At 51.9% G+C, this 15,807-nt stretch overlaps 10 protein-coding genes across 10 annotated transcripts; 6 read left to right on the forward strand and 4 right to left on the reverse strand.

Moving 5' to 3' along the window:
• The first annotated feature begins 604 nt into the window (after positions 1 to 604).
• Positions 605 to 1,510, forward strand: BDR25DRAFT_269870 (ClpS-like protein). The gene is made up of 2 exons (XM_033687182.1): positions 605 to 867; positions 1,024 to 1,510. Exons 1-2 carry the CDS (start codon positions 643 to 645, stop codon positions 1,360 to 1,362), a joined length of 564 nt encoding a protein of 187 aa, XP_033542629.1. The 5' UTR covers positions 605 to 642; the 3' UTR covers positions 1,363 to 1,510.
• Positions 1,511 to 2,708, reverse strand: BDR25DRAFT_269872 (uncharacterized protein). Its single transcript, XM_033687183.1, has 2 exons — positions 2,459 to 2,708; positions 1,511 to 2,302 (listed from the first exon to the last, which is right to left on the reverse strand). Exons 1-2 carry the CDS (start codon positions 2,612 to 2,614, stop codon positions 1,712 to 1,714), a joined length of 747 nt encoding a protein of 248 aa, XP_033542630.1. The 5' UTR covers positions 2,615 to 2,708; the 3' UTR covers positions 1,511 to 1,711.
• Positions 2,709 to 2,919: 211 nt separating this feature from the next.
• BDR25DRAFT_396118 (pyrroline-5-carboxylate reductase) lies at positions 2,920 to 4,262 on the forward strand (the record flags this gene model as incomplete). The annotated part of the gene is made up of 5 exons (XM_033698412.1): positions 2,920 to 3,010; positions 3,034 to 3,915; positions 3,956 to 4,021; positions 4,105 to 4,120; positions 4,145 to 4,262. 5 exons carry the CDS (start codon positions 2,920 to 2,922, stop codon positions 4,260 to 4,262), a joined length of 1,173 nt encoding a protein of 390 aa, XP_033542631.1.
• Positions 4,110 to 8,392, reverse strand: BDR25DRAFT_345954 (uncharacterized protein). The gene is made up of 6 exons (XM_033694099.1): positions 8,124 to 8,392; positions 7,967 to 8,076; positions 7,593 to 7,909; positions 7,224 to 7,542; positions 6,720 to 7,168; positions 4,110 to 6,644 (listed from the first exon to the last, which is right to left on the reverse strand). The coding sequence occupies exons 1-6, from the start codon at positions 8,186 to 8,188 to the stop codon at positions 4,416 to 4,418; spliced, it is 3,489 nt and encodes a 1,162-aa protein (XP_033542632.1). The 5' UTR covers positions 8,189 to 8,392; the 3' UTR covers positions 4,110 to 4,415.
• A 313-nt stretch (positions 8,393 to 8,705) lies between these two features.
• On the forward strand, positions 8,706 to 10,064 carry BDR25DRAFT_239124 (alpha/beta-hydrolase; the record flags this gene model as incomplete). Its single annotated transcript, XM_033685659.1, has 4 exons — positions 8,706 to 8,832; positions 8,878 to 9,137; positions 9,184 to 9,256; positions 9,310 to 10,064. The coding sequence occupies 4 exons, from the start codon at positions 8,706 to 8,708 to the stop codon at positions 10,062 to 10,064; spliced, it is 1,215 nt and encodes a 404-aa protein (XP_033542633.1).
• An 83-nt stretch (positions 10,065 to 10,147) lies between these two features.
• BDR25DRAFT_360319 (uncharacterized protein) lies at positions 10,148 to 11,301 on the reverse strand (the record flags this gene model as incomplete). Its single annotated transcript, XM_033696233.1, has 12 exons — positions 10,148 to 10,206; positions 10,237 to 10,372; positions 10,407 to 10,454; positions 10,509 to 10,533; positions 10,567 to 10,607; positions 10,638 to 10,737; positions 10,776 to 10,808; positions 10,844 to 10,932; positions 10,965 to 11,040; positions 11,068 to 11,091; positions 11,130 to 11,183; positions 11,213 to 11,301. The coding sequence occupies 12 exons, from the start codon at positions 11,299 to 11,301 to the stop codon at positions 10,148 to 10,150; spliced, it is 774 nt and encodes a 257-aa protein (XP_033542634.1).
• Positions 11,302 to 11,313: 12 nt separating this feature from the next.
• BDR25DRAFT_83014 (uncharacterized protein) lies at positions 11,314 to 11,877 on the forward strand. Its single transcript, XM_033699121.1, has one exon. The coding sequence runs from the start codon at positions 11,400 to 11,402 to the stop codon at positions 11,757 to 11,759; it is 360 nt and encodes a 119-aa protein (XP_033542635.1). The 5' UTR covers positions 11,314 to 11,399; the 3' UTR covers positions 11,760 to 11,877.
• Positions 11,844 to 12,107, forward strand: BDR25DRAFT_239190 (uncharacterized protein; the record flags this gene model as incomplete). Its single annotated transcript, XM_033685663.1, has 1 exon — positions 11,844 to 12,107. A coding segment is annotated over one exon (264 nt), but the record flags the coding sequence as incomplete, so codon positions are not given.
• Positions 12,108 to 12,359: 252 nt separating this feature from the next.
• On the reverse strand, positions 12,360 to 12,966 carry BDR25DRAFT_345956 (uncharacterized protein; the record flags this gene model as incomplete). Its single annotated transcript, XM_033694100.1, has 2 exons — positions 12,360 to 12,834; positions 12,914 to 12,966. 2 exons carry the CDS (start codon positions 12,964 to 12,966, stop codon positions 12,360 to 12,362), a joined length of 528 nt encoding a protein of 175 aa, XP_033542637.1.
• Positions 12,967 to 13,314: 348 nt separating this feature from the next.
• Positions 13,315 to 15,563, forward strand: BDR25DRAFT_360321 (uncharacterized protein; the record flags this gene model as incomplete). The annotated part of the gene is made up of 11 exons (XM_033696234.1): positions 13,315 to 13,451; positions 13,551 to 13,832; positions 13,864 to 13,930; positions 13,990 to 14,023; positions 14,060 to 14,146; positions 14,236 to 14,659; positions 14,688 to 14,787; positions 14,816 to 15,040; positions 15,097 to 15,174; positions 15,218 to 15,313; positions 15,378 to 15,563. 11 exons carry the CDS (start codon positions 13,315 to 13,317, stop codon positions 15,561 to 15,563), a joined length of 1,716 nt encoding a protein of 571 aa, XP_033542638.1.
• Between the last annotated feature and the right edge of the window lie 244 nt (positions 15,564 to 15,807).

Genomic DNA, 15,807 nt, shown 5'->3' on the forward strand with positions numbered 1-15,807 from the left:
GCTGCACATATTTGGCAAAGTTCTGACAGCCAAAGCTTAGCAGGCGAAACGTTCCTAGGAGAACTTTGCATAGCAAGCCGTCTTGGAGATTTGATAGATCCGTTTGGCTCGATTCTTGGTTCCGGGATCCAATTATTGGCGACTGAGAGACTGAGGTGAGAAAGCGTTCAGCATGCTCCGCAAGGTAGGGTGCGAGAGGAAGAATTCGACCGAATGCTGCAATTTTCGCTTCTGAATTGGACCCATCGACAATCCAGCGGGCGCAAACCTCCACGAAAAGGCTTCCATATTGAATGAAAAGCTCGTCCGTGAGCTTCGAATTAAGAGAATCTGTGGCGAGAGATTCCCAGGTGACCTTTTTACCGGCCCTTATCATATCGTATCCTTCCATGGTATGGCAAGGAAAGTCGTGTATCGTGTTCGGGGCGCCGTCCCATAATTTAACGCTCGAACTTTCCCAAAAGTGAGAAGGTAGTGATGAAAATATAGTTCTAAAGATGATATCAAAAAAGTTTCGTCGATCAACTTTTGTGCCAAGGCGCTAAACTATTTCTATCTCCGCCTACGGCCATCTCGAAATTCTTCTAAGAATCTGATCCCATTGACTTCCACGACGTTGATTCGCTCTCCACACGCTCAATTATGTCTGCTCCGGCTTCTCGCGCTCTGAGGCGCTGCGTTTGCAATGCCAAATCTGCCCCAACGTACCTTCGACCCTCCACAGTTTCTCTCGCACAGCACAGGACACCACGAAGATGGCAGTCGACTGAAGCCGCGGCTCCTACGAACCCCAAAATCGCCGGCATTGTCGACCAGATAAGTCAATTGACATTACTAGAGACTGCAGATCTTGTTTCAGCTCTTAAGGTAAGCGTCTAGCCCGCACAGGGGGCCTCGAATTCCCAGAGCCCACCTACGCACTCGTGATTCTCCGCCGTTGAGACCCCAGTAACCGTGGCACCTATTTTCCATTTCGCACGCGAGCAATGAACTTGTTTAACATTGCTAATCACGACCCCCCAGACCCGCCTAAACATCCCCGACATGCCCGTGGGCGGCTTCATGGCCGCCGGTCCCGGATCCGGCGGTGCCCCGGCTGCAGCCGCCCCCGCTGAAGAAGAAGAGGCCGCGCCTGCTGCACAAGAGAAAACGCTATTCAACCTGAAGCTGGAGAAGTTCGACGCGGCGGCCAAACCTAAGGTCATTAAAGAGATTAAAGCAATGCTGGGTCTGTCATTAGTGGATAGTAAGAAGTTTGTGGAGAGCGCACCGAAGATGATGAAGGAGGGGGTGCCAAAGGAGGAGGCTGAGAAGATTGTAGAGACGTTGAAGGCGTTGGGGGCGACGGCTGTCATGGAGTAGGTGGATATGGATGTGGATGGGGTGGATGGAGTGTATTATATCAAGTGGTATGGGAGGGGAAGAGTGGCATGGAGAGGGGAGGATGTGTACAGATAGGAACGGGATGATTATCTTGAATGTATTCGAGCCAATGAAAATTAACTAGAGCAAAGACATGTACCATTATCGCATGCCATGTCCAATGGTATCTCCCCCACTACAAACGCCAGTCCATGCAGCAGTCTATGAAACCTTAAAAACCTTAACACCTACCTCCTATCCATGCAACACCCAAACTCCACATCCTGCCTCCTCTCCTCCGGATCCCCAACCCCCAAACTCCACAGCCTGCCTCTCCTCCTCCCGATCCTCAACCGCCAAACGCCACAGCCTGCCTCCTCTCCTCCCGATCCTCAACTCCTAACCCCCAATCATCTTCCCCAATCTCACTACTCTCCTCCCACATCTTCTCAACCTCTACATCACCCTCTCCACTCACGGCCCAAATATTCTCCCGCAATCGCTTATGCCTCTCCCTATCCTCCTCAATCCTCTGCTCCACCTCCCTCTTGCCCAGCCTCCCAGCTGTCCCCATCCCCACCCCTGCCCCGCCAACCCCACCATTCCTCCCAACTCTCCCCCTGTTCCCATTCACCCCGACCCCATCCTCCCCCCCAAGCATTGCAGGATGGCTAGGCGCGATATCCCTCTCTTTCAACCCCTCTTCCAACTCCCTAACCGTATCCGGAAGCAGTACTTTTTTCGATTCCAGGCCTTTCAGGACGCGTCGCACAACCTTCACGTTTGCGGCGCCGGACCCGTCAACGGGGGCAACGGCATCGATGACGCGGAGAATGTCGCGCTGCATCATGCGCACGTAGTCGAGGTGGTGTTCGCGGAGGGCTAGGTCGCAGAGGTGTTCGATGAAGTACATTATGTTGGCGCGGTTGTTCATGTTGTTCTGGTAGACTGCCGTCAGCCCCGTACGCTTTTTAAGGGTATTGGCATATGAGGGCATGTGGATGGGATATGTAGATGGGATATGTGCGATTTGTAGGTGGAGGGGAAGGGGGGGGGGGGGGGAGGAGGGGACGAGAAAGAAGGATAGAAAAGATACCTTCTCCAGTTGCTCCAATATACACGAATGCAAATCCTCATCCATTTCCCGATTCTTCAGCGCATAGTTTGCTGCCTTCTGCGCCGAAGTGACAGACGCATTTAGGTGTTGTAGCTGGCTGGTAAACCGCATGCGTACTTCGAAGGGGTCGGCCATAGTTCCTGAACTCCAATTGCTGTATCGATGGTGTGTGGTTGAAAGCTGGGCCTGAAAGCTAGGCCTGAAAGCTAGGCCAGAAGGCAAGCTAGGGCTGGCTATGTATATATGGCGGAGACAGTAGTGCGGAACAGGTCCATATCCCTCACCGTAATTGTGCCTTGGTCTGTGCCCTACTGTAATTTTTGTTCGCCGAACATCCCACCCACCTGCAGCCTTGCTAAATTTCGCCGCCTCAACTCTAACCACAACCTCAATCCGCCTCACCACCCTCATAACCCCTCCTCCAACCTCCGAAATCCACCATGTCTCTCCCTCCCGAATCCCAAGGTCTAACATTGACCGTCCTGGGCTGCGGTACTTCCCCCATCCTCCCCTCTTCCACCCCCCTCCCCCGTTCACTCCACTCACATCCCCAGGCACAATGGGCATCGCCATCCTCGGTGGCGTAATGTCGACCCTTGCCTCCCACCACATGCGTTCGCACCTCCCGTCCCCATCCCCATCCGGCACATCAACCCCCGCCCTCGAACCCCCCGAACGCCTCCCTGGCAAATTCGTCGCCTGCGACTCCCGCCGCGAAGCCGAGAAACAGGTGAAATCCGCGCTCGGCCACTACAACTTCCCCTTAACCACACTCACAAACCAGAACGTCACCGGTGCGCGGAAAGCCGACGTTGTGCTGCTCGCGTGCAAACCCCAAGGATTCAAAGATATACTAGGGGAGGAGGGCATGAGAGAAGCATTAGCCGGGAAACTTCTAGTCTCGATTCTGGCGGGCGTAACAGCCTCACAAATCGAGGGGTTTTTGTATCCTGGAGAAGACACTTCGGTAGAGGGGAAGAGGTGCAGGGTCGTCCGCGTAATGCCCAACACGGCCTCCTTCGTCCGGGAAAGCATGAGCGTAATCCAGACCTGCACCCCCCCTCTCTCTGACACCCACCTCCGTCTCGTAACCTGGATCTTCTCTTCTATTGGCCGCACCGTCTCTCTCCCCGCCTCCGCAATGGACGCCTCAACCGCGCTCTGTGGCTCTGGACCCGCGTTTTTCGCGCTCATGCTCGAGGCTGTTGCAGATGGCGCGGTGGCAATGGGGTTGCCGCGGGCGGAGGCGCAGATGATGGCTGCGCAGACGATGAGAGGGACCACGGGGCTGGTGTTGAATGGAGAGCATCCGGCCATGTTGCGAGATAAAGTGTCGACGCCTGGAGGGTGTACGATTGGGGGGTTGTTGGTGCTTGAGGAGGGGACGGTGAGGGGCACGATTGCGAAGGCGGTGAGGGAGGCGACTGTTGTGGCAAGTCAGCTTGGGCAGGGGTTACAGGGTGTTAATGGGACAAGACATTAAAGACTCTCTGAAAATGTGGCTAGAGAGCTGTGCATATCCTGTTCCTGATCTCTCCCACAGTATCTCTTGGCAAATAAGGCAAGTTAGCTTTAAAAAAGAGAGGTTGCCATCAAACTGATTTTCATTTTTGCATGCTGGCTAGGGTATTATAATACACAGTAATTGCCCTAAAAATCCGCAAGCATCTCGCTCTCAAACCCCTGGGATGTGCATCCAGTAAGTCCAGCAAGGCAAGTCCAGCAAGAAGGAGCATTCCAGCCCCTTACCCATAATTCACCAACTCCCCTCTCAAACCTCTAACCCTGAAACCCCCAATTCTTCCACCACTACCCTAGAAACCCCCAAAACGCCAGAATGCCCCATCACTACCGCACCAAACCCACCTCACCTGACTACGTCTAGGTACGGCAATTACGACCGGGCAAGTAGGGCAGATAAGGCAAGGGGCATCACTTACCAACGCCTTTCCCTCTCCCGTTCCGCCCTCTCCATATCCGCCTTCGCCTCTCCCTCCGTCTTCACGCCTCCTCGTCTACGGCCGCCACCTCCACCGGCGGCCTGCCTCCGCATGCCCTTGGTGAACATATCCGAAATACCCTTTGCTCCGTCCTGCATGCCGCTCTTACGACGCTTTTCGCGGTGCGCGGACGGGCCGGTTGGCGGGTTGATAGCGATGTCCTGGTCATTGCCATTGCGGTCTTTGTTTGTGTTGCTAGTGGAGTCTAGTGGTTCTTCGAGGTCATCGCGGCTGCGCTTTGAACTCAAAGAGGGCCGGGAGGGCACTTGACCGTGCGTTGCAGCAGATGTTGTTGATGTGGATGAGCGGCCGTGGAGACCATGTTCACGGGCGAGACGTTCTCGGTCTTTGCGCTCGCGCTCTTGTGCGTAGTGATTTACTTCTGTAGGGGTGGTTGGGGTGACGGGCGTTGTGGGCGTGGGGATTGATGCGCTGGATCGCCGGCGACCTTGGTCCCTCGCATTGCTACCGCGATCGCCTCTGTCACGATCAGCAGCCGGTCCAGTTGGAGGTTTGAAGGCGCGGGGAGCGCTGGGTGGGGGCGGCATCGATGTGTCGATTGGTGTGTGTTTGGTTTTGGAACGTCCACGGATCGAGAAACCTTGGTCTGCTGCTGGACCGGTTGGAGCATCGATCGGTGGAGATGCTGCTCGAACAGCGGGAATAGTGTCTTTAGACTCCCGCTCACGTTCACGATCGTATTCCCGATCTTTTTCCCTTTCCTTATCTTTGCGGCTTCGACGTGAAGAGCGATGTTTATCCTCATATGCTCGTTCCTCCTCTGCCTCAGCTGATCGGTCACGTCTCGAACGCTTCCTGTCCCGATCCTTATCCTTCACCCTATCTTTCTCCCTCTCATACTCATACTCTCGATCATACTCGCGGTCCCGACGGTCTCGCTTGTCTCGGTCCCTATCTCGTGATCGATCGCGCTCACGGTGTTTCTCGCTCTTACTCTTGCGACGAGTGCTTGACTCTGTTGGAATAGCCCCGCCATTTCCATATGCATCTTCATCCTCATACTTCTCGTCCACGAACGGTGACCGAGAGCGTGATCGGTGACGGCGACGATGCTCGCGGCTTCGGTCACGGTGAGAGCGGGATTGACGGGACTTCTCCTTTTCGCGACGGCTGCGGTGCTTCGAGTCGACTGATGCATCATCTCGATCCTCTCTATCATCATGATATCTGTCATCTCGATCATCCCGACACTTCTCTTCGTACTCTCCGTCCCGTGCGTGCTCTACCCTGTCGTCTTGTTCATCGTATCTTGAGGAGCGGTGATGTCGTCGTTCCTTGCGACGACCATAATCGTCCTCTGGTGTGCGACTTGCAGGCTGGTCATGGTTCTTCCGCTTCTGGTACCGATCTGAAGATGCAGAGGCCTCTCTGTAGTCATCCCGATTTTCTCGTTCTGCCTCTGACTGGGGCCGTGATGGTGAGATATCCTTCACCTGTGCATCGTCACCACCTGCGGGTGTCTTAATTCGCTCTCCCCGCTCCGAAGAATTAGATGCATCCACGGATTGCGCCTGTGGTGCACCCGGTGGTTGCGAGTGAACATTGTACTTGCTTCTCGCATTGTTTGCACGACTTGAATAGCCCGTGTTCGGCAGGCCCTCTCGCATGGCTCGTGGGCCCGTTGGTGCACCCTCCACCCCCAAGCCCCGTGGTTCAGTTGGCTCGCCTGTCAAGACTGTGGCGGCCCCGTAAGCGGTGTTGTAGCCTCCACGAGAAACATAGCTAGTCTGGTTGTATCCAATGCTTGAACCGTACTGACCATCCATGGTCAAGGCTTGGTTCGCATAGTCATTCATCATTCCAGCAGGATATGATTGGTTGGGTTGCATCGCATTCGTTATCTCTTGATCGTAAGTCTCAGGTATGGCCTCTTCAACTGTTTCCACAGTCTGAATCGGGTTGAGGCCCATGGCTTGCGCATCGCTATTCGGAACATCATTATCTGCCGAATTCAAATCAGTAATCTGTTCTGCTCCATCTGTCGAAGGTGCGACATCGGCTAGTGTCGTCGATGGAGCAGATTCATGAGACCCACCCTCGTCAACCTTACCTGCAGCGGTCTCAGCATCAGCCTTGGCATCAGCCTCCTCGCCCTTGACTTCGGAAGGAGTCTCAGCGTTTCGGTCGGATAGTTCACTAGCATTCTGAGCGTTGAAAGGCCCGTTAGTATAATGGCTTGAAGTGGATGGACCCGAATAGTGCCACGAAAAACGACGTACGTTGTCGGCGGGTCCGGCACGGCTTCCAGGTCGACTGTGGGAATTTTGCTGGAATCCGCGACCGGGACCACTGGTTTGGTTTCCAAAACTGCCTTGATTGCCTCTTCCATAGTTCTTCTGGTTAGGAAAAGCTCCTCCTTGGGCATGGGAACGATTCTGGTTTTGATAATTATTGTTGGGGTATTGGCTCATCATCTGGGGGTATTGTGCCCCAGATTGATTATATCCACCCATTGAGTTGAACCCGTCGAAGTTCCCATAGCCTGCGCTGTTCATCTGACCTTGCCACCCATTCCCGTACCCGCCTCCGAATCCCATCATATTCATGGTGGACATGTCATTCATCCCGGGCATGCCCATGTTTCCACCATAGCCGCCGTACATGCCGCTGGTCAAGTTGGGCATGCCGGGCATGCTGGTATTGTTCATGTTCATGGAGTTGTACATATCTAGGCGGCCTGTTAGCAGGCTGAAAGGAAATATCAGAGCATTTCATACACTCACCCATTGGGTTCGACGCATTCCAGTTGCCGGTGCCCATCATGTTAGACATTCCGTTCATTGAATTCATGCCATTCCAGCCCATCGGGTTGAAGTTGCCTTGGGTCTGATTGAAGCCAAATCCACCCATAATCGATGCCTGCCCACCGTTCATGCCAAACATAGCGGTGTTGCCAGCTATCCCGTCCGCTGTGCCCTCCATCGAACCTAATGCAACGCTGGGGTCCTCGACGGACGACGTCGGCTCAGTGCTCTGGACTACGGTCTGGGACATGCTACTGCCCTGGCGTTGTGCATGATCACCGTGGGGTGCAGTGGATGTCTGCCGCGGCGTTAGTCAATGCCATGACGTACAGGTGAAAGCGATATTACCTCTATAGAAGGACGGGGCGCGGACGAAGCTCCCCGCTGTGCCTCCTGACCGTCATTATCCCCAGCCAGCGTGGGCTGGATGCCTGCTGCAGCTTGTGCCTTGGGCGCTTCCTCGATGCTCTCGACTGGCTTGTCTGCAGCCTCACTTGCTTGTGGGGTCGACACAGGTTCCGAGGCTGCAATCTTGGCATCTTTTTTCTTCCTATTCGTGAACCAAGCACGCATCGTCTGGCGAAGGCCCTTGTTCACGACACACCCGTCAGCCTCGAGAGGCTCGTGCTGGCAGAGCGGGCAGGCGTTTGTCAACTCCGACTGGCCTGGCGAGACGCGTTAGAGCACAGGGGAGGTCAATGTGGGGAGTAGTGAAAGCTTACATGATGAGCAGATGGACTTATTGCAGCAAAGGAGCTTCCATGGATCGAAGCAGATGTTCTTGCAGCGCTCGCAGGAGAAGTTCTTGGGCAGCAACTCGATCGAGAAGGTGCTATCAGAGCGTGAGCGGCGGCATCAACCAACAGAGAAGGAACTCACAGAGCATATTGCCGTAGCTCCTCAGAGAGTGGGGCAGCTTTGGGGTCAGCTGCCGCGTCGGCCATGGCGAGGCCGTCCGCCGTCACAGGCTGCCGGAAGCTCGCTGCCTTTGTGTCGCGGAAAACCACCGTGAATATGGAGCGCGAGGCTTAAGCCATGCAACAGGAAGGAAGAGAGAGAAAATAAGTGAGAGACTTCAGCTGCAGGCCCCTCGAACGAGCGTGGCCAAGAGGTGGAGGATTTATGCCTGGGGTTGCGAGAGAGTTTGCTGATGGTCAGAGAGTGAGGAGTCGCTTGCTAGAAAACTGCTCCGCGCGCGTTGCCAAGCTGGTGCCAAGCCATGGTCACGTGAATTGACCGGCCCTGCTTGCTTGTCAGCTTTTTCTCCTCCAGCTTTCTTTCACTCTTTGACATCGCCAAAAGTTCTCCTCGCTCTCACCGGCCATCTCGACATGTTGCTAGTCAGGTGAAACCTCGGCTTTGCGCCAAGTCTGTTCTGGGCTAGCATCGATTGTCATCAATGGCTCGCCCAACGCCGCAATAGCATCATTGTTCCTCTACGTGTCGCACTGCCAATCGACGATGATACTAGGTCAGATCTCATATCTCGACTGCGCTGTCTTCTTCATCTTCCTAGCACCGCAATTACTAACCCATGTCGGCATTTGGCGGACAGCAACATGGCTTCTTGGGGCTTTGCCATCGTTGAGTACGTACCAGATCTCTCAATCGTCTAAAATATTCATGTTTACAGCGATGCAAGTCCTAATTCTTCCATATCAATTCGTACGAGAACGATACTTAACTCCTTATGAATACCGAAGTCCATTTGTGCAGCGGGCAACCTTTTTTCAAGACATCGTTATCCGCTGTGTTCGATATGCATTTGCCTTCATGCCAGCGTTTCTAGGACGTGTTTTCTTTTCTAAGGCCGTGGCACTACCCTTTCTTCGCTTTCGCATGCTCCGCCATGGCTTCCTCTCCTCACCCCTTGCGTGGAGCGAGATAGACCGCGTAAGCTCCCCGATCTTGGATTGTAAATGGCAGCTAACTCACCCAGCCTGGCTTTCGTGGGATATGGATTACGAGTAATCAACTAGAACAGCCCGACATCGTCGTCTACTACTGCCACGGTGAGCATCCAACGTCGAATCAGTGGCTGCTTCGTCCACTGATGATCCACGAGGTGGTGGCTTCTCCATGGGCTCATGCTACTTCTACATGGAGTTTCTTCTTGCATGGGTAAGCTTGCTCAAGGATGCTGGGTACAGGAACCCAGCGTTATTTGCCCTAGAATATACCCTCGTCCCTGATGCCGTTTACCCCACTCAATTACAGGAAACGCTAGCAGGCTACAAGTACGTGCTCTCTATCGCACAGGACTCGAGTCGCATTTGCGTTGGAGGGGATTCAGCAGGTGCAACCCTAATCCTTAGTTTCCTTCTCTACATCACAGATCACCCCGAACTCCGTCACCAGAGCCCTGGATTTGCCATCATGATCTCCCCATGGGTCACAATTATCTCACGGAACAACCGAAACACCGCTAGCGATTACCTCAACTCTAATAGTCTTGATCTCTACGGTCGTCAGTACATTGGACCGAAAGTACCAGCCGACGATCCACTCGTGTCACCTGGCAACTGTACGGATATAATGAAGTGGACACGCGCCAGTCCGGAGAGGGGGTGGTACTTCATTTACGGGTCCGAGGAGGTACTTGGCCCTGAGACACGAGCGCTCATTGCATTGCTAAGGATGGCCGGGGTGCCCGTTCAGGCTCACGAAGAAAGAGGCGGTATTCACGCATGGCCAGTCGCTTCACTTTATTTGGCCGATACAAAAGACGAAAGATTGCATGGGCTTCAAGCTATTGTGAGGGCGACTCGCAGCCGTATATTATATCACCAGCTTTCGGATCGAATTTGTACCAAGGCTTAAATGTTGGAGCCATCAACCGCAGATTGAGGGTATTCTCCCTTTAATTTTGATCTCACGCACTACAGCAGCTAATCTACTCAGGATCATGTATGTGAATTGGTTCGAGTTCCGAACGATCCTTCAAAGGGATACCTTCCGCCAACTCATTCACTGATACGATCATACAGCTGACCTTGGGCGACAGTCCAGCACTCCAACTCCCATCTTTCCAGCGCTAGATAGCCGCGCGGTAAATCAAAACCAAGACTCCTAGCAGCGTTCTGAATCCCCACAATTCTCGATTCTAGCTCCTCCTGTGTCGGACCGTCCTGGATCCACGTATCATGAGCGAATAACGCCGACAATGTCAGTGGCGTTGAAGACAGATGAGAATTGGGAAGTCGCTTTGTCCTATCAACCCCCCTCTGACTCATCGTCTTTTCAGGCGTCTTAGGTCTATCTGACGAAGGAACCGAACTTGAATAAGTCGCTTTGTCACTGATGGAGGGGCGTCAGCTATGACACTTTTCTATCAAAAGCGAGAAGAACATATAACACAGTCGGCTATTCAACAAAGGCGAAGAAGGGTAATACCCAGCTCTCGAAGATCACGTACGATGCTGTATCTGGGTCCATGCCGCATGAGTTTTGTCTCTTCGCAGCGGTATCTTGTGGAACCATGTTCGAGGAATTGCTGAATCACAACGAAAAAGGACAAAATTTCGACGCGACAAAATAAAATAGGGTTTTAGGGCTGCGAATGAGCTAAAACAAAGGCAGTGCTCAGAGTTAAACAAAACCGTCCAAAAAAGGAAAGAGGGAGGTCTGAAAGCTCCAAGTTCCGGACGAAACAGCCATCTGTTAAATATTCTCTGCCCGGCTTACCGGCCTCTTATGTGCCGCCCGCGGGCATCTGTGCACTTCCAAGACGTACGATCCAATACTCTCTGGGTCATCCTGGAGTTCCATCTTTTGGTGTTGGACGAATGAACGCAGCCTGGAAGCGGTTTAGCGCCCACGTGACTCTCCTCCAGCCAATAGGTCTCCCCTGCAAGTTTCCTCATGCGGATCCGCTAGGCCCAACACAGCCCGGTTTGTTGGTTCGCAATTTTGCGGATCAAGCGTTCCTCGCCTCCTTGGCTTCGAGTTTCGCGACAGGCATCGCCCACATCTCGAGAAGGTAGGGCAGCTTCATTGCATTCTCGGCTGTGGAGTTATCTGAGGCGATCGGATTGTTATCACAACCCACCAGGCCCATCTTACCCTTTGCAGAATGATCTTATTACTAGCTAATAGCTATTATCCTTGATACAGGGAAGGATTTAGTTCAAGCAATCTTTTTCAATTTACTACAGCATGTCATCACCTCACATGGAACACAAATATAACAGAGTTTATTTGTCAAATCTCGCGCTAGAGTTGGGGAGTACATTCAGAGGTAGCAAACTTTCCTGTCAAGAATTACATCTGTCAAGTCCTACCTTATGTGATGGGATGCAGTCCTATTTATACATAATCTCATTTTCCATCCAGGTCCACATAATCTACTGTAGCTCGTTCGAAGGCCCAGCTTGCAATCTTCCGTTCGCATCAACATGCCAAGCTTTCCTTATGTCTTCACGGAATCCTCCAAGTACAGCAGTAAGCATTGGGATGTTCGCGAAAGCGTGCTGTTGTGACAGCGGGAAGGTGCTGAAGCGCAAGGTGGATGTGTAGTCCCTATTTCTGTACGGAAACTCTAATCGCAGAGCTTTTTGCGTGAGTTAGGGTGTTGTGGCTTGAATACGACGTGCCCAACTGAAACCTCAGTGCTGGGAGAATGGTTGCAATGGACGGCAGTCTTCGACATTCAGTAATTTGATTCATCACCAACGAGAGAAGTCCAGCACAGCGACAAAAAATTACTGTTCGCACTACAGGACGGCATTCATTCTTACCAAACCCAAAACCCAACGTTCAGGCAAACCGACTCCAACGACAATAGCTTCAGAGCCTTTACGGAAGATTGGCGGCGATCCCAAACATAGAACCCTAAAATTCTTGGCTGGCTTAATGTCAACTTGAGTAATTTTTGGTCGGCAAAACATATGAATAGCGGAGATCTTTTCTCATTCCCAGACAAAATATTGATTGACCAGGAAAAGACGTCGCTTCCTCGTTGGTACGGCACGAGTTCCATATTTCCCGCGAGTCGGCTCATATAATGGATTGAACTAAAGTCGGAAAGAAAAATTTAGGCGGATGTTCTAGTAACTCTTACCCCAAAGTCAACGGCCCCTCTAAGACCCCGTTTTGGTCTATGGCTTATACTAGCATTCAACCATCACGTTCTTGCTCTTCCTCCTCGACAGCCTCTTCCACACCCAAATCCTCCTTCCGGCCATTGTAGGAGCAATGAGACAGTATCCCAGGATCACACCTAGATTCCACCCAGTTCTCCATCGGCGTCTTCCCCTGATGTTGACCGGGCACACAACAGTCAGGGACTTCGACACCATATTCCTTGCATGCCACGTTATTCTTCTCTCGTAGTTTGTATGCTGTTAAGATATCTGCAAGATTGCCAAACTTGTCATTGTAGCATCGGTTGAGTGCTGCAAGGTTCGCGAATGTGAGGGCTTGGAGTGGGTTGGGGGCAGTCGAGGTTGTAGTTGGTTGAGATGAGGGTTGTTCGGAGCGGTTCCCGTTAATGCTGTCCGTTTTGACCCAAGTGTGGATGTGAGAGGAGGGAGAATGATTAGGAAGCCCGCAAACTCCTTCCTTGCTAACTTCAGCTTGGGTACTATTATGTCTATTCACGTGTATCAGCCGGCGAATGGTAAATTGCCAAGACGGAAGGGAATGAGAAGAAGTGCCACGAAGGGACATACAGCTTGCTAGGGTCGGATTGACCCTGAGGACGCATTTCTCCTTGGTTAGACATCATGTGCTCATCCCCAAGGGTAGGGAGTGGCAGTGTTGATACTCAAACGGTTTAGAACAGGTATGTAAATTTAGACAAGGCATAGGCTATCAGGAAGTTTTGATAGAGCCAGTGGGTGCTCGCAGAGAGATGGGAGCAGGCTTTTATACAAACCCACCTCTCCACAGAGGATTTCTCACTCTATCAATATTCTCTACTCAGCTGTTGTCAAATAAAACCCACTTCTATGCACTCACAGGTTGTACAAACCAGCGCGCATCGGACTGATGATTAGCGAATAGGTCCACAGCTGACGAATAGGTCGGCGCATCGCTGATTGGTTAAATTGGTTAACACTACGACGTTCGTATGCAGGTCATTGCGACCTCAAGACCGGTGTGTCAAGCGCCACCAACCTCACACTCCCTATTTCGGCTCGAGCTCCCAATCAGCCGTTTTCTGCATCTTCGTCTTGGCTCGCTTAAGCTGAAACTGCGCTTTTGTTAGTCCCATTTCGTCAGTAGAGATTTAAGGCAGGCATGCCGTTGTTTTTGGTAAAAGTTCGCCTCTGCTCAAAGGAGATTGATTACTTTTCCACCCCATAGCGACAGCCAAAGAACCACCCTCAATCTAGCTTCACAAGGCTGGAGGCTGGAAACTGCAAGGACGCCTGAAATTCAAGATTTGCTCCTGCAGCACCTCTGCCACCAATCCCGGCCGATCGCACACCAACTAGAGCCTACAACGCTTGGCCTACCGGAAAGACAAGAACGCCCTTGCAGGGTAGTCAGCAGCAACGGCGGGCGTGGGCCAAGCCTTAGCAAGATGACGGCAGGAGCAGCGGAAGCACTCGAGACGGCCGAGACGTACGAGCAGGTGAGGGAGCCGTAGTTACCACACCAGACTCGTCAAATCCAGTGTATTATCACCGCCTTCGCCTATTCTTTGCAGGCATGTGCATGGAAGCTGTTTATCTGACTCACTGGTAGCAATATCAATTACTTAGAGCTTTTTTGAAAGCGCAATTTGCAGGGCACCATGTAGATATTTGTGGTAGCCATTTATTCACGTAGGGGAGGTGGGTGATCTTGCTATCAATGCATTTAACAACGAGAGTTGCTGGCAAACTTGGGCATTTTTGTAGCAGCCATCTCTTGGGTAAAGGGAATTTGTTTATCTGACCGTGGTAGCAATGGGGATTGTTTATAGCTATATTTTACACGGGAGCTAATTTTGCAAGCTCTCGAAGATCTCTGTATCTACAATGTTAGCGTCTTTTCCAGATCTTAGCGTATCTCAATCTTGACGTCTTTTTTCGAGACGCTCTATGTCGAAACTCTCACCCTGAACCCCAGTCCGCTGGGGCGATCGTCGAGGGGCCTTCTGCGTCCTTGTCCATCCTCGGCTTCCCTTTTCAATCTAAGCACCTTTTCGAGAATTTCGTCTCCTCGTTGTCTGCTTGGGGTTACGAACTCTCGCTTCCTCACGCTCTGGCGCGCTTTACAGAGCTAATTGGGTATTTTAGCACCCGTCGACTGCTTTCTCATTCCTTTTCGCACTCTTTAATTCTTACTTGTGGCGCCTACCTTTCTCGCTTGTGCAACCTAAAGTTCTCCCTCACGCAGCCCTCGGTGAACACTCACCACAGCCTTAAGCTGTACTTGCATAGCTCCTTAATCGACATCCCTGCCGAAATCTGCAACGCACAGACATGGTGGACAACCATGCGCGGAAGACGGGAGCCAGAGTCTTCGAAAAGTTCCGCGTAGTTCGCCGCTCGCAGACCTAGAATCTAACTCACCCAACTTATGGTCGAGATCTCCGATAGTTTGGGGGCCTACGGTGTTTAGCAGTCGCCCTACCTTTATAGTTAATTACCACTGATGCTGCTGTTACGATGGACAGTGCCTTCAGATTTTCCACACTCTGTCTTGAGTTGCTAATTGTGCAGCAGAGTCTTTCCTTTCTCATCGTGCAGCCGCCTAGGAGTGCTAGGGTGACTTGCCAAATTAGGCGCAGAAAAGATCAAATGCATTGCCTGTTTCAACTAAGCACATGGCTTGCAAGGGATGTCCTGCAGGCTGACTCGGCCAGGGTGGCACTGTTGTCGAAGGATGATCTACCACAGTAATTATCGATGGGAGATGTCAGATTGCTTGGGACCCGAGTTGTGGCTTGAGCCTTGCAAATGCCCGTAAGCACAGCAGCCTTGCACTTAGGATCGTACGTGTGGGTAATACCTCGTTCTTGCGCAAGCTAATTTGCGTGATAGATTAATGATGAGCGGCATCCACCTGGTTGCCACGCACAAAGGGTGGGAGCAACCGCAGGCCTGGATGCCTTATCACTCTCCCTTTCGTCTACAATTGTGCAACCTTTATAGCTTTTCATCTGTTTAGCATGTGCGCTGTACGGAATTTTCTTTTCTTTAGACCATCTCTAATCATGATTGGTACCTGCACAAAACTTTCATAACACTTGGTCATGCATTCGCTATTTCTCGATTCCTAGTAATCACTCACCTGCGGCTGGGGGGTACCTCGCTTCATAATTGGTGGTGGGCGGATGTGAAACGAACCACAGCACATTCACATCTACTAGGGAACATTGACACGTAGGATTCGATTAATTACACCTCTTGTTTGAATTAGGGAGAGTTTTAAAAGGGCGCAGAATTGGGTCTTGAAATGGTTTTTGGTTACCTATTATCGGAGTCTTCACGAATGGTAAGGCTTCCAAGAAGTTCTACCCTGTCCAATAGCATTTTCTTTGCAAGCCAGGTACTACTACGCAGACCGATGGAGATAATTTAATTCGAATATACCTGTTAGGCTCCAGTCACTATTTTGGAGAAAAAGAAAA

This window comes from Lindgomyces ingoldianus, assembly GCF_010093535.1.
Source record: "Lindgomyces ingoldianus strain ATCC 200398 unplaced genomic scaffold BDR25scaffold_37, whole genome shotgun sequence".
Taxonomy (NCBI): Eukaryota; Fungi; Ascomycota; class Dothideomycetes; order Pleosporales; family Lindgomycetaceae; genus Lindgomyces; species Lindgomyces ingoldianus.

Excerpts from the sequence above, each read along its gene's own strand:
- BDR25DRAFT_269870 (XM_033687182.1), top strand. The coding sequence starts at position 643 with ATGTCTGCTCCGGCTTCTCGCGCTCTGAGGCGCTGCGTTTGCAATGCC. Across the intron at positions 868-1,023 it reads ATCTTGTTTCAGCTCTTAAG|ACCCGCCTAAACATCCCCGA; the intron begins GTAAGCGTCTAG and ends ACGACCCCCCAG.
- BDR25DRAFT_269872 (XM_033687183.1), bottom strand. The coding sequence starts at position 2,614 with ATGGCCGACCCCTTCGAAGTACGCATGCGGTTTACCAGCCAGCTACAA. Across the intron at positions 2,303-2,458 it reads TATTGGAGCAACTGGAGAAG|AACAACATGAACAACCGCGC; the intron begins GTATCTTTTCTA and ends GCAGTCTACCAG.
- BDR25DRAFT_345954 (XM_033694099.1), bottom strand. The coding sequence starts at position 8,188 with ATGGCCGACGCGGCAGCTGACCCCAAAGCTGCCCCACTCTCTGAGGAG. Across the intron at positions 7,910-7,966 it reads TAAGTCCATCTGCTCATCAT|GCCAGTCGGAGTTGACAAAC; the intron begins GTAAGCTTTCAC and ends GCGTCTCGCCAG. Across the intron at positions 7,169-7,223 it reads GAATGCGTCGAACCCAATGG|ATATGTACAACTCCATGAAC; the intron begins GTGAGTGTATGA and ends CAGGCCGCCTAG.
- BDR25DRAFT_83014 (XM_033699121.1), top strand. The coding sequence starts at position 11,400 with ATGTCATCACCTCACATGGAACACAAATATAACAGAGTTTATTTGTCA.